This window comes from Mesocricetus auratus, unplaced genomic scaffold (assembly GCF_017639785.1).
Source record: "Mesocricetus auratus isolate SY011 unplaced genomic scaffold, BCM_Maur_2.0 Super-Scaffold_100025, whole genome shotgun sequence".
Classification (NCBI taxonomy): Eukaryota; Metazoa; Chordata; class Mammalia; order Rodentia; family Cricetidae; genus Mesocricetus; species Mesocricetus auratus.
Window position 1 is genome coordinate 2,808,013 of NW_024429206.1, and position 25,176 is coordinate 2,833,188.

The window sequence follows — 25,176 nt, forward strand, 5'->3', positions numbered from 1 at the left end:
CCCCATGCTTCTCTCCATGCCGTGGCCCTCTGCAGTGAAGACTGTGAACTAACTGTGAGCATCACACAGGAGGCCCACAAAGCCTGTGCTGAGGGAGAGCAAGCCACATGGAAGGGCTGATGCTACGCAGCTATGATCATACCTCCTGGAGCAGCTTCAGTCATCTCTGTAGGGAAAAGGCAGGGCAGAGTCAGCTCTCACATGTGTGTGTGTGGGGGGGTACAGGTGGCGGGTGGTCATGAAGGAACATTCTACTTTCTCTTTTTTAATTTTCTATTTCTTTACAGGGTTTTTTAGCACAATGAGTTTTAGCATAAACTCAATGTTTCTGTTAAGATTTGTGAAGTTTATTTTGTGTAGTTTTTATACATATTTTATGTTAAAATGCCTAAGTACTGTTTCCCAGCTAATAATATGCCTTGTGAAGTATCTGAAAGCACTTCACTGTAATTCACTGTGTGTCATTTAAACTGCACCCAGATAGGAAATTAAGAGAGCAGAGTAGATATGCAGCAAGCATTAGGAATGCCAGGACCAAGCCAGGAGGCATACCAGCATTCACCGTAGAAATCTTTTAAGCTTTCCTCTATCTTTAATTTTTCATTATAAAATTTTTGGAAACTATAAAAAGAAAGCAGTGTATACTCCTGGGTTCATCTTAAAGAAATCAAAATGTGTCTTCCATAAAGATGCCTGCATACCTATGTTCACTGTGGCCCTGTTCACAATAGCCAAGACGCAGAACTGGCCTAGCTGTCCATCAGCAGACAAATAGATAAAGGACACAGAGCATATGTGTACAATGCTGTTTTATTAAGCCGTAAAGAATGAAATTATGCCATTTTAGGGGAAATGAATGGAACTGGAGATCATCATGTTGCGTGAAATAAGCCAGAAATAGAAAGGCAAATGATGTCTTCTCTCATATGCAGAGTCTAGATTTTATATCTGTCATGAAAATAGAAGCACCGTTTGGAGGCGAAAACTTGAACCACGTGATAAGAGGGAGCCCCACCCCCACGGGCAGTGCCATCCCTATGTAGGTGGACCTGGGCTGTAGGAGACAGCTAACAGCATGAGCCAGTGAGCAGCAGCCCCCATGCTTCCTGCCCTGAATTCCCTCAATGATGGACGGTGATTTGGAAGCGTAAGCCAAATGAATCCTCTCCTTACCGATCTGCTTTTCGACTTGGTATTTGTACCTCAGTTCAAGGCCAGCCTGGGCTTTAGAGGGAGACATGAAGTGCATGTCTACAAGTGCGACAGAAGCCACCGGATTGTACGGTATCTATACACAAATAGCTGAGTATCTGTAACATGTAGCTGAAAACAAGAAAAGCGGATGATTGATGTAAGACAATGTTGCACATACGCATATTTCAGGGGAGAGCATCAAGCAAGTGATGCGCAGTGCATGCTGGGAATAGCTGCCAGGAGGCAAAAGTAAGGTCCATAGGACCCGGTGAGACAGACCATGCCAAGTAGATAGTCTGATAGTTGAGCCTCCCACAGACAACTGATGACAATGAGAGGGAGGACACCTGAGAGGGAGTGGCTATGGAAAAAGTATGAGACAGAGTCACATGTTAGGGCCACTAGTTTCTAGCTGTGTTGTCTGGAGCAAGTTGTCCATCGATGTCTGGTTGTCATTCACCAGTGAGGACCACCATCCTCACGTCGTAGTGCGGTCAGGAACCATAAGCCTGGGTCATTCTAGGACCTAAGGTATGTGCTGTGCCCATCAGGGTTGACCTTCCTGCCCTTTCTACCCACCTGACCCTTGGGATCCTGCTAAGCTTGCCTTCTTGGCATGTACCTCTTGTGGTCCCTGTCTGCATGTCCATGTCCTTCCTTTAGAGGTGTTCCTGTTCTTAGTCTGCACATCTTCCCTCTTCTAACCACGCCGCTAAGAATCCCTCCACTGCTGCCTCCCACCGTCCCCCTAGACAGCTGGGCCCGGAGCAGAGGCTGTGTGCCTATTCTGTGTTGTATGTATCTGATGAAGGGGCCAGTGGGTGGGCATCGCCAGCTCTTCCTGCCTTTTCATTCAGTGAGCCTGTGCTGCGTGTGGCTGAATCGCTGCTCTGTGGCCTACTTTGGCTCTGCGCAGCAGTGCGCTCGTCTCCACAAACATGCACCAGCAGGAGCCTGGCCCAACTCTGCCGCAAGATGCGGCCACAGAAGCACACTGGATTCAAAGATAGGGAAGCGCTCTGTATTGTGGGCTCTTCCAGCTATTTTTGTACACTGTGGGTTCCATCTGAGAGCTGGAAGGGATCTGAGATTTCGTGTAATTAAACCCCAAAGTGTTGGCCATTCAGTAGGAGACTGAATGCTCAAAGCTGCTCGGGATTAGCAAGGGAACCTCCCTCTATGGAGGAGGCACCCAGAGAACTGTTACTGGTGGGGAGAGGTGTGGGCTGTCTAAAGAGAGGGCCCGGCAATCTAGCGGTATAGAATGACATAACTAGCGACTGGAGTGCCGGTGCCGGTGGGGAGCCCACCGAGATGCTGGCTGTACATCAGGGTTATCACATGGCGTAAAGGGACAGAATGGCAGGCCGGAAGCCATTCCCAGTCCCCATCCCATCCTTTGTCAAACCCCGCCTTACCCTTGATCTGATCCTCACCCCTCTGTTCTTTCATCTGGGCTGTGACTCAAATACTAAAATCAAATCCAAATGCCACGCTTGGCGCTCTCCACTGCAACCCAGAAACGCTGGCTTTGCATCATGTGTGTGGCATACATAGCAGCCAGCTGAGATGGCCTCAGACCCAGGGGGAACCTTTGGCACAGCCTCAGCCTGACACTTGCATATCTTCAAGTCAATCCAGGCTCACTGGGAGGCCTCATCTCACTGAGAATCTATAGTAGCTCAGATCTCTAGTTCACTGGGTATCAGAGATGTGCTCCTGCCAGCCTCTGACCTCTGCACACCAGAGTGTCCACGCTTAACAGAGGGATCCTTAGCGAGTGCCTCAAGCCTGAAAGTGCGTCCTGCAGCAGGCTAGACCCCCTGCTGATGGACACCAGTGTGCAGCTCCTCAGGGAAAGCATGGCTTTCCAGAGGACTTTGCTCCCTTCTTTCCTACACATTGTCGACCCATCCCCCCTTCTCTCTAATCCTGAAAAGGGGGGCTGTGGCAAAGCTTCAGAAGGCTGAGGCAAGCCTGAGTGACAGAGTCCATCTTGGGGGAGGGAGAGCAAAAGAAGAGAGGGAGAAGAGAGGCAAGATCTCAACTGCCCTATGACCAGCCACCGCCCTGCACCACAGGTCCAGAAAGAGTGGTGGTGGGGCAGCGATGCATGACCCATGGGTGGGCAGGAAAGGATGGAATGACTACACAGGTGGCTACAATTCATATGACAAAAATAACTGCAGAAATCCAAGCTGTTTCTGCCCTTGCTCTTTGCACTAATTTTCCAACATCCTGCCCCCAGTTTCGGAATGATAGAAACTTGTCTCTCTCAGTGCAATAGTAACTTCTGGATGTAAAGTCCCCTACCCTGTCCCATCCAAATGGAAACTACCTTATTTGGTTCTTAACCCAATTATGCTTCTTTAAGCATGAAAACAACAACAAAATTCAGAGTCCTAGGAGAATAATTTGGATCCACAGGAATTCACGCAGACAGAACCAACAAGAGGGTCCAGGCCACCCAGTTTCTAATAGGGATGGCACATGTGGCTTCTGCCCTTTGGGGCTCACCAGAGACCACTTTTCAAGCCCCACAAAGCAGGAGCTGGCTCGCAGTATGGCTGCATCAGATGCATCTGTGAGCACTGTAGTGTGAGCAGCACTGCAGACAGCCTCTCCAGCAGGTCCCTTGCCTCTCCTGCTGTAAGCCCAGAAACAAATACTTAGCTGGCTGCAGAGAGCCATCCACATGAGTGGCACCCCCCTGGGGGTCTTCTGCACGCAGTGCCTGGCTGGGCCTTTCACGTGACACAGGATATATAATATATTTATGTCTTGTGTAACCATAGAAACCTGTTGTACTGGGGAAGATGTTGCAATTCTGCTTCTCCCCAGAAGGATGAATAAAGCCACAGGGCAGCCACTGCTGCTGCAGGCACCATTTACTAGTGTGTCCACATCTATGGGCATTAACAAAGTATCCAATAGACATAAGGAGGTTAAACACTACTCTGTAATTTTAGACACTCAGAACCACGTCATCGTTTTCTTGTATTGCTACACGATTTGCACTTCATTAATTATCCTGAGGGCAGCAGCCTTGTTTGTGAGAGAACACTTCCTTTAGGGAGTCCCTGGCGTAAGACAAAGATACATTTGCTGTACAACTGTGCATTTGTTGGCTGTACAATAGTGCAGAAAACAGTGTGACCATTGAGAAGGGTAGGGAATGACGCCAATTTAACTGGGGCTCTTCCACTCCCTGGGTATAATGGAAAGATGTGCCTTCCTGGTCCCTGTGAGGAAGGCAGTAATTGAGGGGAAGGACCCAGCCCACAATAGCAGTGGCACTGACTGTCACACTGCCCCTGTTCATTTCCTTTGGATCCCATGCAGGAGCCCTGTGGATGTCTCAACGCGGGTAGAAGCTTGCTTTATGCAGCGCATCTATGGTACCTCAATACTTACCAAAGGCTTCACAAATATTTATTAATTTCAAAACCCCCAAGGGAGCTGAGGAATGCAAACTCCATCTCTTTCCCAATTAACTCTGCAGCTTTCCATTTGGCAAATACATACATTTTGTGGCTCTTAATAGAGCAAGGAGCCCCTTGGCTCTTTGTAAGTGGATTGTTGTTGTTGTTGTTGGTGGTGGTGGTGGTGGGGTGTGTGTGTGTGTGTGTGTGTGTGTGTGTGTGTGTGTGTAGCACTGTTTAAAGGAATATCCATGGAGGCTCCCAGTATACCTGATAGATGACTTGGGCGACATCTGCTGGCTGGTGATAGAATCAGGTGTGTCCACCAAACCAAAAGCCATACTCAGGCCCTAAGTAAATCCTAAATCCACAGGCCCTGTGGACTGTGGGTGGTAGGTGTAATCATGGCTGTGCAGGCAAGGCGTTTACACTTATTGTTATTATTTTCTTTATTATTGTTATTTAAATGGCAGTGTTAGAATGCAGGGGATGTTTCCTGCCAGCTAATAACCATTTAAGCTGCATTTGGGGGCTTTCAGGACTTGACAACAGCTTCTCAAAATCTTGGGCTATTAAACCCCCCACTGGGTTAATGTGACAGAGAGAGAGAGAGAAGGGCACCAGCCAGCAGCTTTTGTGCAGGACTGCTCCCCAGCATCTGGAGCAGGGAAAGGGAGCAGGTCCTTTCAGAAAATCCAATTAGAGGGAGAGAGGGGAGCATACCCCTCCCCTTCCCCCGCCCAAGCTAACTCTCTGCATTGCCCTGGCTGCTTCAGCCTTCAGGAAGTAGGCAGTGCAGACAGGAAACTGTACTTACTCAAAGCTCGGGCTCCATCCTGGGCACCAGGGTGTGGCAGCTTTTCCAGATCGCTCCCAAGGAGGAGTACAAGACCACATTGTCCCCAGACTCCTACTTCCCTGCGTGGGTATCCTACTCACCATTCTAAGGAAGTCCTAGGGACTGGCCAGTGACCCAGAGGTTACCATGACTTCTTTAGAGGCTGTATCTTCCATACAAATGCCCCCTCCCAGTAGTTGCCCAGAATTGGGCACCTCTGTTAAGTGGTCTCATTTTCAGGTGGCTCTTGGTGGCATTATCTTGTACAGAAAGTTTAAAGGTGGGCTGTTTGCTTAGATTTAGAGAATCCTAAACAAAGCATCTGATACATTAGGGTGGCATTTGGCCGGGACACAAAAGGTGGTGTTTAGAGCAGTTCTGAGGGCCTCGCCCAGTGTGCTGCTGCACCGAGCCGTGGGGCTCCCGTTGTGAGTGGTCACAGTATGCGATTGTCCGTGACCCCCTCCTTGCCCAAGCATCTCTTTCTCACTAGTCAGAAGTCATTCAGCATTTTACTGAACTTTCCTCAGTGCAATTTCAGGACGAAAGGCCTGGAACAGCCCCCAGTACCACACCCACGTATAAACCCCTACACAGCACCTAGAAGCTACCGCATATCTACTCCTCCTGAGGCCTGCTTGACGCTTAGTGAGCGGGGGCACGGGGACTCAGAAGGCCGTCCCAGTTAGTGTTCTGTGCTTTGCAGGTCAGAATCAAATGAAGGGGAATTCATGTGTTAGTGAATGGTGTGAGGGGCCTGGTGGTGCTGAGAGCCCAAGAGACGGGGCAGGTGCCTGGTGAGCTTGGAGCTTCTAACCTGGGTGATCCCAGGTCAACACCTGTGCCTCTGAGGGTGGAGGGTGGTGTAGGAAGGCACGGGTCTAGAAGCTTTACCACTCTTTGGGTGCTCTGCCATTATTTCCAGTGGAGCAGGCTACCCATGGTAAGGAGGGTAAGGCCTTCTCCTTGGCTTTTGCCACAGCATGCAAGGAGGGTCTGGACAGTTAGCAGCGAGCTCAGTTGCTGTGACCAGCTGCTCACAATTCCTTTGAACTGGGAGTTGGAGCTTATGGTCTATAAGGCCCGGGGCTGCTAACCTGGAAGGGTGCCTGATGGTTCCACCATGCTCACTAATGCACACCCGCCTTCCCTATCCACTGTGATGTGGTGTGGGGCTATCACAAACCCTTACCATCTCCAACCAAAGTGGAGAAAGGAAAAGCCAGTGCCCTGGACCTGAGACATTCATGGCAGCATCCATGAGTGGAGTCATTGTCCATGATTCCAGAAACCTGACTCCAAGCCAACCCTGTAAAAGCAAGTGAATGTCACTTTCTAGAGAGTTGCCTCACAGGAAGTCCAGGTTCTACTGAGGAGCTGGAAGAAAGGGATCCTGGAATTGCTGTGAAGCCAGCAGAATTTTATTTTCCCGTGGCTGATGTGAAGACCTCCTGGATGATAGAGCTTTCACAGCTGTTTTGATCCCACAATGCTGGGCAGTGTGTATATCCCAGTCACAGGTAGTGACATCTAGGAGACCCTTCAGAATCTATGTAGCCACCCAGCTTCCAGAGTGGAATGACCCGGAGCCCTGCCCTCCACACCTAGCCGTTCAGCCAAGGCAGCACTGTTGAGAACTCCCCTCAAGAGCTCACTGGCTCATCCGTGATCTCTGTGAGCAGGACCCGGGGCTGATGAGCAGTGCTCTAGAACAAATCTGGCTGTGGAGTGGAGAGTTCACTGCTTAGGCAGAACAGGCTCCTCCCAGGCAACAGTGGTGGTAACATCTGGAAACTAGGCCGGCTCTACAGTAAGGAGGGGTCACGTGACTGAAGCGAAGGCTCAGCTGGGAGGGGACTGGCAACAGGAAAGGGTTTCTCAGTGAGCAGCAACAGAAGTTAATTCAAAACCAAACACACAGCAAATCTGACGCACCTGTGTCGCATCATGTGACTTCACTGCTAACTTGGTTCTGAGCACAACACGCACTTGCACTGCACATGCCGTCACCCAACTGGGTGGCTTCCCTCGCTGGCCTGGCTCCTAGTAAGCAGAGGTGGGTGGACTGGGAGGCCTCTGTAGGGTCCCAGAGGGTGGGGCAGTGGCAGCGCTCATCCAGTCATCTCTATTGTGCCTTTATGCCCTCCTCTGGCCACGCCGACTCCCCTAACAGGGACCAAAGTCCAGGACAGCACTCAAAGCCTTTTCCTGCATTCACCTATAGGGGAGAAGCCCAGCATCATGTCTTTCCACGCTGGTATTTTGTTTTCTGAGTAAACGGTGTGTGTGTGTGTGCACTCACGGCATGCGCACGCACCCCTCTTGTGTGGGCTGTGAGCTGCCCAGAGTATCAGGGCCTGCTCTGCAGGAGTGGGGGAGGGCCTCAGTGTCTTGCCTTGCCCACATCTGCAGTCAGTTTTAAATGGTTACCACAGGAACAGAGGAAAGTAAGTGGAGCAGAGTAGGTGACTGCACTGTTTTTCTGACTATCAGCATTTTCACCAGGGATGCAAGTACTACTGAAAGAGATAAGAACTCCAGGAGGGACTCAGTGACAACACAGGAACAACTGTCATGATCACAGTATGCCTTCTGTCGCAGACCCTCACGCGCGTCCCTGAGTGGAGCAGCAGATGTGCGTGTGCATCAGATTCCTTCACAGCCCTCACAGGAGTGACCAGAGTGGAAAGAAAATGTCCCTTCAGGGCACTTCCCACCTGTCTAATCTATTCCCACGCAAGCGCTGTGCCCACACTGTCCATTCCCTGTGATTAACCTAGCTCACTTGCAAGGAAGAGGCTCCCGGGAAAGTATCTAGAAGGATGGGATATACCTCACCCTCCCAGACTTCCCATTCCAACAGCATTCACAGGGATTACAGTGGGCTCTACCAACATCAACTCAGAGGATGCAAAAGCCATGTATCAGGGAGAATGCCGTTGTCACCACGCTCCCAGCAAAGACTTAAGACACCGAGAAATGAGGCTTCAGCCCAATTACAGCTTTCGGTGTCCCTGACAGCTGGTTGTGACCACTGTATTCCCCATAAGTAGAAAAAGGGGATAACACTGTGAGCCCCTCCTCTCGGAACCTGAGTACAGACGAGACGAGATCGATCCTGAGCTCCAGGGTTCAAATGACTTTTTTTTTTCTGGTTTTTTGGGGCCGGGTTTCTCTGTTGGATTTGGAGTTGTCCTGGAACTAACTCTTGTAGACAAAGTTGGTCTCGAACTCACAGAGATATGCCTGTCTCTACCTCCCAAGTGCTAGGATTAAAGGCGTGCGCCACCACTGCCCGGCTAACTGACTTTCTTTAAAAACCATTTTGGAAGATCATTTTTATTATCAGTTTAAGGACCAGTCAGAATGTATTGATTGTGTGTGGACAAGGGTGGGTGGAGAGAGATGTGTGGAGGCAGGGAGGGAGAGAGAGAGGGGGTAATCCTTTATTTACCTTCACACAACCAGGTTTGTTCTAGAGATGACACAAAGGTACGTGTTTTGGCCTTGAGAGGATACAGAGCAGCCATTTTAGAGTGACATGAAGCAGAAGTCTTTCCCAGAAGATCTGGGGAGGGGGTGTGAATTAGTAACCAGGTTCCTGAGAGCCAGGCTGTGAACAAAGAGGGTTTGAGCGAGCGATTTGACATCAGAGCCTATGCCTACTGTGCCCATGCACAGGTCTGAGATATGACGTTTGCTGAGGAGAGCATCCTGTATCGGGGACTCCTGTATCTGATCCTGTGAACACTCATGCACTTTCTCTCTTGAATCGTCTCAATGGTATCAGAACTACTGGGTGTGGTATTCCCAGCTTGGTGTACCAAAGCCACACAGGTCTCTGGGGACACTTCCTCACCCCACACCAGTCCTCTCCAAAGCTTAAACAGAAGAGGAATTTTATAGTGAGGTTAAGGGGCAAGACTCAATGTACTGCAGCTCAGCCTTGCCACATAAGAGGAAAGCGGGGCTTACACTGGCAGGGTTATCCATCACTGCTCAACTGTTTCCTTTAGCAACTGCAATTCACGCTCCAGAGCAGGATAGCCACCTTCTGTGGCTCTGTGTTTACACAGAGTCTAGAGCCAGCCTCAGGAAGCCACAACCGGACGTCCCTGAATGTGGGTGCTAAAAGGGACATCTTTATGATCAGGGATCAACGTCACTGCCTCTTCTGTCCTCTCCAGCATGGGGTTCTGCTGAGATAAGCCCATGCAAGTCAGGCTCTCCCCCTCTTAAAGCTCTGCCAAGACTAACCATGAAAGAGCAGAGGGGCTGGACTGTTGTCCCGGAGAACACCCCTGCTGTCCAACTTCTTCCGTTCCTTGTACTCTACTGAGTGGCTTCTGGGGACATGATTTCTCTGCTGTTGGCAGGACTGTGAGCATCCCAGGAAATGTGCAAGGCACTTGGCCCCAAAAGTAGGCAGGCACTGAACATGTGTGGGGTAGCAGAGGGACTCCCTCAGTAGGAAGATCTTTTATTTGAGGGAACCATCCTTCCAAGACCAGGGGGCTCAACATGTAGGTCTCTGCTCTGCATACAGGAGCTGAAGGTGGCTCCTTGCTGTCACCTCCAGCTCAGGACTTCCCAGTAAGTGACTGCTCATTGGTACAAGAGAATCTCTGAGTCAGGCAATGAGAATAAGTTAGTGAGGGGTACATGCCTGTGCAGAACTCCTGCCCACCTGGTAAACATGTGCTTATAGGGACCAGGAGGTCATGCTTGCAAGTGGTAATCCTTCCTGGACCCTCCTGCCAACCTGTCTGTCTCTAGAGCAGGATGAACTCTGGCACAGCTCCACAGCACTGACTCATGGCTGTCTCTTAGGGGATCGCCACAATGAGCATCTCGGAGCCCACCCCTGGCCTGTATGATTTATGTTTGCCAGAATAGTGGACTGGGCTCTGGCAGAGCTGGAGTAGGATAAGCGGGCACCTTGGAGAGGCTGCTGTTGACTCTGCATTGCTCTCTCCCACCCTTCCAGTCCTCACCAGGGTGACAGTTTATGCTGTGACCTTTGCCCTTTGTCCTCCATTGCTTGGTGATCCAAACATCGACCTCTGCTAGCCCCACAATAGGCAGCAAGAACAGAGTCCTCACCATCTAAGCCCAGGAGTAGAGAAGGCTAGGGCAAGAAACTCAAGCTAGAATCCTTAGGCAAAGAGACTCACAAAATTGTGTAAGTAAAATTGTGGTGCTCAAGGGCATTGATAAGTAGGGCCAGAACTTGCTAGACCAGAGAGTAAGCACTACAGGGGAAAGAGGCTGGTCTTGGCGCCCAGGACATAGCTGACCAGGGTGCCTCCCTTCCACTGCTCCTGCTAGCTCCTGGCCTCACCCATCCTGGGGTCTTGATAATGTCCCTACTAAGCTGTAACTAGCTCTGCCTGCAACACCAGCTGCTCTTGATGGCCCTGCTGCCTCCCATTGCAGCCATCAGAAGGGCGACCAAAACCAGCCTAGCAGCGCTGAAGGCCTTCTGCACAGCACCGTGGCACATCCCTGCATGCTTGCTGGCATGCTCCCGTCTCGCTCCCACCCTAGCTGTTCCTACAGAGCGTTCACTGTGTTATGATTTACTCTCCATGTGCACAAGTTACCATAACCACGCAGCACCTCCTCTGAGCTCCTCCAGGGCACAGGGTCTGGTGGCCCACGCCAGTTGCAACATAGGGTCTGTGGGGGGGGCAGGGTTTCTCTGTGTAACAGCTCTGGCTGTCCTGGAACCCACTCTGTAGAACAGGCTGGCATCAAACTCTGAGATCCACCTGCCAGCTTTTACTTAGGGTCTTAGCAGGTCCAAACAAGGCTTGAACTCATGCTTTTCCTGCTTTGACATCTCTACTTAGATTACATCTCTACTTAGATTAATGTCTGGTCTAGGACTGGCCTTTGGGTCTACTGGCCAATGAATGAGTATACTTAGTATAACTTACACTTCTTAATCTCAGTCAGGATTGGGTAATAGCAGGATTCATTCTGCTTTTTCAGTTTGCTGGGGCCAGGAATAGGAGACTGCTCTCTTATGTGAACAATTGAAGTTTTAAAAGGTGTGTAAGGTCATTCAGAGATGGCAGCAGAGGGGCTGACTAGGAAGCAGTGAGCGATCACTCTGGAGCCCCGAGGTCTCACTCTGACATTTCCGGATGCAGAGATGAATCTTTGTGTGAGAGACCACAGGTGGGGAGGTTGGGTCTGACGATGTGTGGACTCTTCTGTGGCCAGTAAATACTCCTAGTCATTTATTCATAAACCAGGGCTCTGACAGGCATTTCTGTTTAGAGTATATCATGAGGTGTCCATTAAAATCTGCCACAGGGGAGATACAAATGAATTCAAAACTAGTCACATCCTCATGCCCCACCTGAGGGAGGGGCCTGTACCATCCATTAAAACCACCCGTGAGTCTGTCTCTTCATCTGGGAATGTCCTCCTGCAGTGTACTCTGGGTCTAGCACCATGCTTGGTACAGTGTAGTGATTAGCAGATGTTTCTAGAATGGTCTAGAATACAACCTGTGCTGGGGGTGTCCCACTGCCACACCTGGGAAGAACGGCTGCCCCACCAGGCATGTGCTAATGCTGGGGCACACGCTGTTCGCACATTGTCCCATCTGTACAGTCAGGACTCGGAGACGGCAGGCACATGTGAGCCAGTGTGGAAGGCAGCAGAGAACCCTTGGACTTGGAAGCTGCCTCCACAGTAGTGTGTCCCTTTCCTCATGGCTCTCTGGGCTTTTTCCAGCAGGGCCTGTGCCAGCAGTGAGACAGAAAGTGAGGCTGGAGACATCATGGAGCAGCAGTTGGAGGAGATGAATAAGCAGCTGAACTCGGTAACAGACCCCACGGGCTTCCTGAGGATGGTGCGGCACAATAACCTCCTGCACAGGTATGGCCCTGGCTCTTAAATGTGGGTGCTTCCGGCAACGTGTATCACAGTGTGTTATGTCAGCTGTAGAGGCAAGTCTGGTCCTTTGTCTTGGCACCAACAGTTCAAAGAGGTGGGGGGCAGCCTTTCCACCATCCTTTTTGGATACGATGGAGCCCAGGATGCTTCTGCAGCCACGCCAGCTCTGAGCTGATTCTCCAGCCTCAGGAAGAAGCTGAGCAGCTCTCATTTCTCTGCCAGCTCCTCACAGGTCTGCAACTCAGGAGGCCGGAAAGAGCCAAGAAACCAGTGGGGTAGAAGTGAGCAATGGCCCAGAAATGAGCTTGTCCACAGCAAGCCATCCTGACTCCAGTTCCCTTCACTTTATAAGTGGGTGTGTCACGGTGAAAATGTCACACCCGTGGGCTCAGGCTGGCCATACTTTTTAGTGTGAGAGTGGGTGTGGTGTTAGTGGTAAGGGTGTCGGCGGTGGTACTGGTAGTGGTGGTAGCAGTTTGGGTGGTGGTAATGTTATTAGTGGTGGTGATAGTCTCTGCTGTGGTAGCAGTTGTGGTGGTTGTACTGGTGATGGCAGTGCTGTTATGGGGTGGTGGTAGTGTTAGAGGTCATTGTGTGTTGGGGTAGTCGTGGTACGAGTCGTGGTGGAGTTGATGGCATTGACTGTAGTGGTGGTTGTAGTTGTCGTGGTGTTAGAGGTTGTATGGTGTAGCAGTGGTGGCGTTGCTGGTACTGACGCTGCTGCTGGTGTTGGGAGAGGTAGTGGTGTTAGTGGTTGAGGTGGTGTCAGAATTTAGAGTTCCTGTCTTCAAGGGCTGCGGGCTGCCTCAGGACTACAGGGAGACTAGACTGGGTGTGTGGCCTTGCTTGGCAGTCCTACTGTGTGGCCACTGCTACCTTGTCTGCTGCAGTCTGGCTTCCTGTTATTGTGTTACCAGGGTGGTAAGAGTATCTTTGCCTTCCCAGGGCCCAGCAACCTTGAGAAAAAGCCAAAGGCTAGATGGCCGAGATGGCGCTGCCTCTGCCTGCCCTCACAGGTGTCCCTCCCAGCCCTCGCTGGGTTGAAGTTGTGTGACACTGAGAAGATGGGTTCCCCAGTCCTCACATGGGGTAGACTCCCCCTCCCTTCAATGTAGCCATTAAGGACCTGGTTTGCAACTTTGAGATACATGAACAGCATAGCAGAGATAGTGGCTTTCTTGTCAGGCAAGAGTGAGTCTGGGTGGTTTAAGAGAATATGGAGATGACACTGGAAGGGTTGGAAGTGACCCACACTCTGCAGTGCGCCTGTGTTCAGGTGCTAGCCATTGTAGAGTACAGCTCATTTCCTTTTTCTCCCATCTCTCATGTGAGAGCCACCAAGGGAGATCACTGAACCCCACCGGACTCCTGTGTTCAGGAGTTGATGCATCTAGGGACTGGATACCTGGGACCGGAATGTGTCTACAACCATCAATTTTGGAAAGAGGGCTTATGTCCAGGGTGGCTCTGAGATAGGTCCTCAATACTATAAGTTTCAGACAACATGTGCTCCCCAAAGGCAGGTGTGTCCCTGCAAACTTGGCTGTCTCTCTGCACTAGGTCCCTTGGCAAGGTCCAATCGGGATCAGAAAGTCTACTTCAAGGAGAACCCAGAGGTTTGCTAACCTTCCACTCCCTCTGCTGACTGAGACAAGTCCATGCCTCCTCCCTGCAGCTGTTCTCAGCGACTGCTGGATCCAGGAACCTGGCCCTCAGCACCCACACTGGTCCTTAACAGTGCTGGGATGGCAGCCACCACCCAATCCACATGTGCTTGGACAAGGTCGGGGAGGTGACTTGCTCTGGGTTCCTGGCTTCCCTCCAGGCAGCATAGGAATGTTGAGACACAGGTGGGAAATTAACAGCTGTCAGAAGTTACTTGCAAAAAGGCCCATCAGGTAGTGATAAGCTTAACAACAGAAGACCCACAAGCTACCTCTAACTCCAACTGTGCTGGTTGTTTTTAATGCATAATCTCTTTAGCAGCAGTATTTTCTTTACTACTTTTTAATTCACTTTCTTGTTCAATATACACTAATCCCCCAGTATTAGGAGATGAGAACAGGCTGAGGAGGTAGGAGGCTCAGCCGGGCAGCCCCTCAAGCTTCCTGTCTGATGCTCTGGCCCCACCTCGACCTCCCAGGCCTGAGCCTGGGGTGACAATACCCAGACTGCAGTGGAAGAGTGTGACAGCTGAAGAGGGTTTAAAACTCTAGCTGACTCTCCACACTCATGCTGAACTCTGACGGTTGGAGGAAGAGATGAGCAAGCCAGGGATTAGAGGGGTTCTGTGTCAGGACTGAAGCAAACATTAGCTCACCCACCACCACCCCAGCAAAGAGAGGGCATCCATGATCCTCAGCTAATGCCACCGAGTTCCTACAGAAGGTGGTGGGCTCAGTGGGGAAGCAGTGTAAGCCAGGTGAGATGCTACAGAGGTACACTAGAGATCTAGAGGGGGAGGGGTGGAGGCGGAGCCCTGCTTACATGCAAGACCATGCCAGTTGCCTGAAAGAGCTCCATCCATGGTGGGGAGGAAGCAGCTCATGCTGAGGTCAGGCTCACTTCCATGAACCAAGCCTGGAGGAAGGCCTAGAGCTAATAGAACAGTCCCAGCTCTGCCAATCACTTATCACCCCCCCTCCCCAGAAGGAGAGTCACACCAAGCAGCCTGTGGCCCCTTTCCCCATTGTTCTACGGCAGTGCGTATGAAGAATACATCCTGGGTTGAGCACTCCCCATCTCCTTGCAGAAGGCAGACTGCTGTGCCGTATACTCCCCAAAAGCAGATTAGTAGACATCATCTGAGAAGCCAGCTAATAAAGACTGTACAGCCCCAAAACTCCTCTGCCTGGAGCTGAGCTCTCACTAAGCCCAAGTGGAGCTGGCTGGAATAGATGACAAGACAGTGATCCAGTGCCACCTTCTGGAGCCCCGTGACAATGCAAACCTAGTGCCCTACAGAGGAAGAGCAAGCAGCCTCACAGGGCTGGGGCAGCTGCCCGAGATACAGAATCTGCAAAGATGAGAGAAGGGGACACGGCCACTGGGGGCTTCCCTGGGGACCATGCCTGTTCCTGGGCCAGTATAGAGTGGGAATGTTTATGACTTGCCCCACCCTGGGCTAGGCTCCCTTGTGCATCCTTGAGATCATCTCTTCAGAGAAGAATGTGCACATCTCACCGTCAGGGGAGGATGCTCCTCCGTGTGTTCCTGGACATGGAGTGTCACTCCAGAGTCATCTGCACGTCAGTGACTGACAGCAAAGCCAACACAACCCTGTCACTTGCAAGTACATTTCTTCAGTGAAGCGAGGGTAGTAGCTAACGAGGCCTGTACCTCCAGGACCAGTGCTGCTGTGTCCCTAGAAAGAGATGGAGGACAGTGAAGACCTGCGGGAGGGTACAGGACAGCCACAGCCAGGGCGGCACACATGGGCCTTTCATGTCCTTTGTGCAGGTAGCCCTGCTGCAGGTGCCTGCTGCTGTGTATAGCATCTGGGCCCCCTGCCACATACAGTGGAGACACCACAGGGCTCAGCTGTGTGACTACCAGTGAGCTGTGCTAAGGCTACATGAGTCAGGTTGACTGACAGACTCCGTCCTCCTCTCCTCCTCTCCATTTACCTGCATGTTTAGTGCTCTTTGTAGCCCTGGAGACCATGTCAGTGCCTAGCAGACAGCCAGGACTTAAACACATTTTCTGAATGAATCTACCAGCAGTTGTCCTTATTGTCCTTTGAGGGTTGAAGGTGCCTCTATGTTAGTAAAATGACTCCTAATAGCTGCACAAGATGTTCCCTCTACAAGCACTTCCCAGTCAGCAGCTCTCGGGGCACATCTCTGTGAAGCAGAGAGGCCCTGCCAGGGTCTGGCTAGATTTGGCCCGTGGATCCTTGCCTTGGGTACAAGTTCACTGGTACTGGATGTTATTCTCCTTGTTGGCTACACAGAGCCTTCCTGGTCCTTGTGCTTGGTGGTCTATACAGCAGCACTCTGGGATGCTCCATCAAGTAGCTGGTACCACAGAGATGGATGCTATTGTGTATAGGACTCAGGGCTGTATGACAGTAACCTGCAAGGGACAAGCATGAGCTGGAATTGGCAGGCGTGCTGCATGGCTCTGCAGGCAACCCGAGTGATGGGGGGTGAGCCTGATTCCTACCCTCATCCTGTCTCCCCAGGAGCTGCCAGAGCATGACAAGCTTGTTCAGCGGTACCGTGTCACCCAGCAAGGATGGGACTTCCTCTCTCCCCAGGAGGCAGAACTCATTGGCCAAACCCCCACTCCGTGCCCTGTATGATCTGCTCATCGCGCCCATGGAAGGGGTAAGTACCTCCTGGGGCATGAGGCTCCTTGATATCAGAATACATCATTTACTGGTCAGTGCCCATGCATGTCCCCCTAGAGCATTCAATGGACACGTTCTTGGCATCAGGTTGGCAGCTCCGAGTCTGCTCTTAGCTCTCTTTGACACAGGCTGCAGGCCCTTATGTGCTCCTTGCCTGGTCTTGAGACCATGAGACTCAGAGTGAATGCCTCCCACTCTTACCTCATCCTAGATGTCCATCCTGATGACCCAAGCCAGTCCCCTTGCTCTTTTCCTGGGGCTCAAACAGAACCAGTGTCCGGTGTTAAAGACACCACACAGATCACCTTGCTCTCTGGCTGGCATGTCCAAGCCACCCTGAGCCTGGCATATACTTTCACCCAGACAGTGCTCTTTGACGGTAAAGGTACCTTGGTGGACCTGAAAGCTTTAGAGGGCCTACTGCAGGCAGGACCATCACAGCCAGCAGTTCTATCTACAGAGGCAGGAGCACCCTGTATCTGCAGAGGCACCGGGTATCCTGAGACCACAGTTTGTGTATGACTCCTCCGTCCCAAAAATGGGCCCCTCTTCCTAGCCTGCCAGTTGTGGGATGGCTGTTCTGCTTTCTGGCACCATGTGGTCTCTGCCCAACCCTGGCCCAACACTTGGCGTCTCTTCTCTGTAGGAAGTGAGGTCCATCTGAAGCAGAAGGATAAAGGGGAAGTACACTAAAGCACTGGGGCTGCAGACAGGGACTGTCACCTGGCCAGGGGAACCACTGGCCCCTTCTCAAGGTCTCTTCAGCCTTCCCCAACTGCAGCCTTCTGGATATGGTTACTTCTGGACAGGCCGAATCCCTCATCACTCCATACTCTTCCTTGTCCCTTCCTACCTTTCCTGCCCAGCTCAGTAGACCTCCATCCTGAAGCCCTGTCCCCTGTCCCCTGCCCCCTACACAGCAAGAAGGGAGCCTCGGGGCTTGGTTCTTGCCTACTTCTCCCTTGTGACTCAATTTGCACTCCCAGTCAAGGCCAGGACCATCCTCAGCAGACAGGCACTCAGGGTTGATGGAGCTGCCTCCAGCCCCAGGCACATTTGCATTTGGTCTGATACAGCACAGCACAGAAAGCAGAAGACCCAGGGAGAAGCTAGGTAACGACTTCTGTGACCACCCATGGCAAACGGGGGCTTTCCAAGAGCTAGATGCAGATAGCCCCCCAGCACCATAGCCGCACAGGCCAGGCTTCCTGTGTACGAACCCACAGTTGGGCCATGGCTGAGGCAGCCCCTGGTGGAGGTAATCCTCACCCTGAAAAACTACCACTTGCTGGTGAGTCCAAGCAGAGGCAGGTACTATGGAATCAGCAGAGGAAGCTGAAGGCAGGAGGTGCCCAGCTCCCACTTGGGGGCCGGGGACGGGGGGGGCGGGGAGGAGCCCCAGCACCACAGCTGCCAGAGGGAACTCTCCAAGTGCCTGGAGTACAGGGTGTGCCTCAGAGTGTGTTAAGTCATGTCTGCACACCCTCATGTCCCTGCAGAGGTGCAAGGGAGGGTGGCCTCAGCTTTAAACAGACAGAACAACCATTGGCTAGCACCTTCACAATGCTGATCATCTGCCACCTGCCACTGCCTGCCACTGCCTGCCACTGCAGGAGAGAGACCAATGCCTGGGCCCACACATCATGAGTTGAAGAGTGATTCCTTTGTAGGTCAGAGGCTGACAATGGATGAGCTCAGCTGCTTCAAAACAGGTATCTGGTGAGAGCTGTGTAAAGCCCTGAACCAAACTGAGAGTGTGTGGTGACCCCTGCTAACCAGGCTGCCCCGGGCTGGGGCTACCCTCAGTTTCAGTTCTCAGGATGCTGAGGCAGGACGGTGGGAGCCAGGAGTTCTCAGCCATTCTGAGAAAACATGGCAAGACTCTGAGCAAAGTGTATTTTAAAAACAAAAGAATCCATCGTGTCCTAAGAAAAGCATTTCTGAGAAGCTGGGATCCAGTTTTGTGCTCAGTTACAGCTATGCAGTTAACACACACTTAAGACACACCAAGCACTTGCTGCCCTGAGTTTGGGGACAAACTAGCAGCCAGGCCAAAAGTGGCGTGCCAGCTGGGGTGTAGACAGAGTTTCTGTTCCGCCTGGTCCCACAGCCATTTAGCCCCAGAGGTCAGAGAGAAGGAGCAAGTCACGGCACACCTTACCTCCTTAGCATCTCAGCACTGGTGACCCATCAATCCCAGGGTGTCTTCCCCCACCCACCCAAGGCCGCCCTATAGCAGAAAGCCCAGAAGGGACTCTGTGTCATTCTGTAAACATGCCACACCTCTCTAGAGACCACCAGAGGGCGACATAACACTGCCAGCGTCCAGAAACAGCCCATCCCCCCACATCTGCGCGGAAACCATAGATCAGGCCTTGAGCCTGGTGACTAGGAATCATGGATGCTTCGAGCCTAACTCTGGCCTCTTCATGTGGAGTGTGTAATTATTTAAACACCTGCCTTTGTTCAGCTGTGGTCCTGTTGCTAGGGGACTAGACCCAACAGTATGGAAAGCGGGGGCACACCAGCCTTTGATGGAATGCGTTTCCTGGAAGGGTACTGCCCAGTCAGGATGGGCAACTGTGTCACTGACTTCCAGGAGCCACCAGCAAATGCTCAGTCAGATCCCATCTACTGTCACCAGGAGCAGTAGGGAGTGAAAGCTGGCAGGAGGTGGGTGGGGTGCCCACAGCATGCTTAATCAGTGGTGTTAAGGACAGCAGCCCCCAGTGACTTGGTCTGCTTACATGGTTGTGAGAAGAAAGGGAGCCATCTCATCTCTGAAGACCGTGTGACCAGTTCACCTGTAACCAGTGACTTGGAGTCTGGCCCTGTCCCTACAAGTAGTATGTGTGACACTCCAATACCCACATTAGGACCTTCCACAGTGCAGGCAAGTGTCACCTGATGCCAGGTACTGTAGCCACTGTGGCAGGCTTGTAGGGGGCATTCTCCAGGTCGGCAGTCACTCACTCACTCCAGGGAGGCCCAGACTCAAGCCTTTTGGATCCTCACACTTTGGGCTTGCTCTAGCTCTAGCCTGTCACCTGCATCTTTTATCCCTTTGAAGTGGGATGTTCCACAGAGGTCATTTACATGACTCAGCCACACAGCTATCTGCAAAGGTCAGAGGGAAAATGCACGATAGAAAAATGACTTGTGGTCAGGAGTCGCCTGTGGCACAAACCACAGGCTGTTCCAACACGTCTGAGGCACTATGGGTAGTTACACACTCACAACCTGACCATGTGTGCCGAGGCCCATGCCACTGCAGTTCCCTTTGCTTCCGGGGCTATGAGGAAGCGATGCTAACATTATCAAACAGGTGCAGGCAATCAGAGCACTGCCCATGCCCTATCTTGCTATTTTTCCTTAGTCTTGGTTTCTACTCTGAAAATGCCCTCCCTTCCTGATCACGGGTTCTATCCTGGTAGCCAGGTCAGGAGGTAAAGACCACCACAGGCTAACGGGAAGGTAGTGGAAAGGGGGCAGCCGGGAGCGAGATGAACCATTAGTATGAGGGAGCCCTGCAGACTCTCCAGAGCTGTGGGTATACACCTTGGAGAAGACAAACCTAGAAAGGATGTGGCCAACCGACATATGATGTTTGCTGTTCGGCAACCTTGAACAGGCAGGCAGAAGCGACAGCATGGGGAGGGCTGCAAGGAGAGGGTCGATGGCAATGTGGCTATCGTGGCTGAGATGCCATGGGGAGGGCTGCAAGGAGAGGGTCGATGGCAATGTGGCTATCGTGGCTCAGATGCCACCATATGTCCTCCCCTAGCCTAAAGCTGTCTTGCAGGACGGCTGCCTCCTTGGTGACCTCCACCATCTCAGTGGACACAGCCTATCCTTGAGTGGATACTGAGGCACCACAGAGGTACAGGGCCACTTCCAGGGCTACCTCCATCTGCCTTCCGCAGGAATATCCCTCCCTCTGCAAAGGCTGCCCCCATCCTTGCTGGGCTACCATACAGCTCTTGCAGGTGGTACCTTCCTCTTCTACACCACCTCAACCCACAGAAGGCTGCACCATGAGAGCAGACAGACTCCAGGACACTGGCCTCCTTGTCTTGTTCTGAAAACATCAAGGGTTAGAAAGTCTATCTCTGAGCTGAGGGTTGGTAGTGTATGCTTTTAATCCTAGCACTCGGAAGGCAAAGGCATGCGGATCTCTGTGAGTTCGAGGCCAGCCTGGTCTACAGAGTGAGTTCCAGGACAGCCTCCAAAACAATACAGAGAAACCCTGTCTCGAAAAACCAAAAGAAAAAGAAAAGGTCTACCTCTGGTGGGCTTGTGTTTGGACTCCAAGGTTTAGATGAAGGCTGGTGTCTGAGTCATTCTGTCCCTCAAAGGAGGCTTCGTAAGTCAGAGCCCTTCCCCAACAAGACTCATACAGGTCCTGTGTGGACCATCCTACATACGGTCCCTTCTACCCTGGACACAGCTGGGCCTGCAGGTGAGGGGAAGGCAGTGTCCACACGGCATCCTTTTCAGCTGGTCCCTCAGTTCCCCACACCTCCTTTTGGAGCTGGCATTAATTGGTCCAGCGACCCACCTCCCACCTGCCTCCTTTCATACAAACAGAACAAAGTCTCATATGCCCAGGACTGTAGGCCAGTGCCAGACATGGTGCTGTCCAATGGGCCAACGTCTTAGGAGACTCAGACAGCAATATTAAGATGTGAGGTTCAAGAGTATCCCAACCCCATGGCTCACCTGAGGTCACTGGCTACAATGTGCTGGCCAGACTCCTCCCCCGTTCCTCTGAATGTATTTAATGCGCTCATGTGCCTGAGGCAGGCCTGTCTGGCCCTTTCCAGCTTCCACTGCCAGGCGCAGTCTGGCACCCACACTGGCACTGCTACCTCCCGAGGGTGGCGTTTTATCTCTGTAGTGCTTCAAGCTGACACCTGAGTCTCACTTGGCAACGACTCCTTCTGCACATGGCTGTTCTGTGTGTGCGCACATGCTGTAAGTGCACGGGCAGGCCTGTGTGCACACGCTGGAAGTGCACGGGCAGGCCTGTGTGCACACGCTGGAAGTGCACGGGCAGGCCTGTGTCCTACATTACCTGGCCCCTCGTGATGTACAGTGGGCATAGGATGGGCAGTGCAGCAGTTGCATCAGAAAGCTGAGGCCTCTAGGGAGGCGACTCCCAACAGCAGAGCTATGTAAGTGGACACACCACTGTCCAGGAAACATGGCTGCTGTCTTTGTGCTTGTGGCCCAAGTCCCGTGGCATGGGTGGAGTTACCAGAGCCCTGTAGCCCACAGCCAGGGTGCATTTGCTCTGCAGAGCTTCCAGCCTCAGTGGACCATACCCATAGAAGCTACCATAACAAGGCAATGTCCCAGGGGTATGGGTGGTCTACAGGATGACATCTGACCCAGCTCTACTGGGGCTTGGACAATGGAGGCTCAAGAGGGCCTCATAGGCTGGCATGATAAAATGATTCCTGTGACTCTGAAAGCAAATGCTTGGCTCAATTTTGCGTTCAGCAGGTCACCTGAATCCCTGTGTTTCCTGTATCTTGGAAAGCAATGTTTACTGTCCAGTGTCACTATCCTCACCGAGGTCATGGTCCTGTCAGCCCTGCCAATGAGGTCCAGCCCAGGACCTGGTGTGCATGAGGCGTAGACACCTAGAGCCCTACTGACTCTCTGTGAGCGCACATAATTTCCTGGGCAGCAGTGGCCATACTTTCTACTCTGAGTCACACCACAGCTCACCTAGCTCTTCTCGGGAAGCAAACGAGAAGTAACCAGTGATTTCAATTTCCTACTTTCTCTTGGTTTAGCCAGACTATAAAAGGAAACAAGCCCTGGGGTTTGTAGAGCCTGAACGCCACCAGGCACATGTCACTTTGGGTTAGGAAGCGCTTCCACCACCCTCGGCCAGGTGCCCCTGGCGGCAGGCAGCTGGGTCAGATGAGCACACTCACTTCCTGAGGGTACAGCCTGTCAACCTCACCAAGGCAGACTGCGGCACCCAGGGGACAGGCGTCTGCAGATGACCCTTCTGCTCAGCGGCTTCCACTCCAGCTTGGCTCATCCATGGGCTCCCCCCACCCTTCCCTACTCACTTCCTCCCATGCTGAAGTAGAGAGTCCTGTTCTGTAGAGAACCTTGAATTCCTGGCAATCCTCCTGCCTCATCCCTCCAGAGTACTGGGGTTATGGTGTGCATCACCACACCTGGGTGCTTGGTCTCTTCACAGCCGTTTTCCTCTGAGTCACAGCCTCACTGTTCATCAGGGCCTTTTGAAAGGCCGCCTCTAGGAAGAATGGGCAGGTGTCTTCGTGCTGTGGCTTGCACACAGACCTCCTCCTCAGGTCCTCATCCTAAGCTGTCAGGGGAGATACTCCCTCTCTGACCCCTTGTCATCTTCAGAGCCAGGTCCTGGGGAGCTGTATTGAGACCCAAGCATCACAAAATTTCCTGGACCACAGGTATCCTGACCCCAAATCTTCCATCCTGGCCTGAATGTCTAGCTTTGTGCTTATCAAAACTGGAAACTCACCAGGTTCATGGAGTCTTTGCTGCCAAGGAGGGTCACTGCATGTGCTCCTCAGTCCTGATACCAGCACAGCCTCCCCACTGTGGTGCTCTTGGGGATGCCTCTGGGACAACTCCCTCTGCATTCATTCTCAGCCTCCAGGGCAAACACCTGGATCTATGGCAGTTGCTCTTTCTTTGGTGTCATTCCCCTTTAGGCTGGTCTCTCACTCCCAGTCCTGCAGACCTTGAAAGTCTGGCCCCGAACCTTCTCCCAGTGAAGCATACAGAAGCCCCGCCCTCTGAGAAAGGCACACCCATGACCACTTGTACAGGATAGCACCTCTAGTCCCCACAGCCTACAAACCTGACAGTTGGCCAGGGTGACCTTGGATCATGGGCTGCCCCCCCTGAGTCAGCCCTTGTGCTTACTCTGCAGGGCCTGATGCACTCAAGTGGCCCCGTGGGCCGGCACCGGCAGCTGGTCCTGGTTCTGGAGGGGGAGCTCTACCTTGTGCCCTTTGCTCTCCTGAAGGGTAGCGCCTCCAACGAGTACCTGTACGAGCGCTTCACCCTCATCGCTGTGCCTGCCCTCCGCTCGCTTGGCCCGCACTCCAAGGTAACATTGTCTGGCTCTGGGGCCCATCCCCACACCCCATAAACTGAGCAAAGGGTGGGATTGGCAAGCAGGCCCCAGGCCCAGGGCACATTTCGTATAAGGCAGTTTTTGAAGATCTTAATTTTTAGTTTGTTGTCTTGGGTCAGAATCAGTTCACAAGGAAGGAAAGAAATTCTGGAGTTTCCATGGCTGAGTCCAGGTCCCAGATGGGAAGTGAGCTGGTATCCCCAACATTGCCCGGCTCACACAGCATGCTACCTTCCAGAAGTCTCTGCTACCTGCTGGCAGCAGGGAACTGTCCTGGTGTCTGAGGGGACGGGCAGGTCTGGGTCACAAAGATGCTGAAAACTTGGGGTGAATGACATCATCGGGGACACGAGATGCCCTGCTGACAGCGCTGTTTCCTCCCCTTGCAGTGTCACTTGAGGAAGACCCCACCCACATATTCCAGCTCCACTGCCATGGCAGCCGTCATAGGCAACCCCAAGCTCCCGTCAGCAGTAATGGACAGGTGGCTGTGGGGGCCGATGCCTTCTGCGGAGGAGGAGACATACATGGTGTCAGAGCTTCTGGGCTGTCAGCCCCTTGTGGGCAGTATGGCCACCAAGGAGAGGGTCATGAGTGCCCTGACCCAGGCTGAGTGTGTCCACTTTGCTACCCACGTCTCCTGGAAACTGTCAGCCTTAGTCCTCACACCCAACATGGAGGGCAACCCTGCTGGCAGCAAGAGCTCCTTCGGCCACCCCTACACGATCCCCGAGTCGCTGCGGGTGCAGGATGATGCAAGTGACGGAGAAAGCATCTCAGACTGCCCGCCGCTGCGGGAGCTGCTCCTTACTGCTGCTGACCTCCTGGACCTGCGGCTATCTGCGAAGCTGGTGGTCCTCAGCTCTTCCCAGGAGGCCAACAGCCGCATCACAGCAGACGGCTTGGTGGCACTGACACGGGCCTTCCTAGCTGCCGGTGCACAGTGTGTACTAGTGGCTCTGTGGCCAGTGCCAGCAGCAGCTTCCAAGATGTTTGTTCATGCCTTCTACTCATCCCTGCTGAACGGCCTAAAGGCCAGCGCCTCCCTGGGCGAGGCCATGAAGGCAGTGCAGAGCAGCCAGGCCTTCTCACACCCCTCCAACTGGGCAGGTAGGCAGCTGCAGCTCACTGGTCCCTGGATGTCCCCCCAGCCAGTCTCTCTCTGCAGCTGGGGAAGGGCAGGAATACTCAGCCCCTGAAAGCACAGAGGAGTTCACCTTCAGAGTGAATGCATGGCTCTCGCTGGCAGTGGAAAATGGGTGTCTGTCACAGTGGCACCTAATTTAAAACCCTGTGTTAGTAAAACAAAACCACCCTT

The 25,176-nt window shown here is 52.5% G+C and overlaps 1 protein-coding gene across 5 annotated transcripts in view; it reads left to right on the top strand.

The window, feature by feature from the left end:
• The window catches only part of Ttc28 (tetratricopeptide repeat domain 28), a 392,524-nt gene that overhangs the window by 354,481 nt on the left and 12,867 nt on the right, over positions 1-25,176 (top strand). For 3 of the 5 annotated variants that reach the window (XM_021236097.2, XM_021236098.2, XM_021236099.2), the window contains 4 exons: positions 12,202-12,345; positions 16,547-16,691; positions 23,652-23,831; positions 24,248-24,968. In XM_021236097.2, coding sequence (XP_021091756.1) covers positions 12,202-12,345; positions 16,547-16,691; positions 23,652-23,831; positions 24,248-24,968 — 1,190 coding nt within the window. The remainder of the gene's footprint in view (positions 1-12,201; positions 12,346-16,546; positions 16,692-23,651; positions 23,832-24,247; positions 24,969-25,176) is intronic. The other 2 variants (XM_005085316.4, XM_040731594.1) reach the window with 1 other exon arrangement.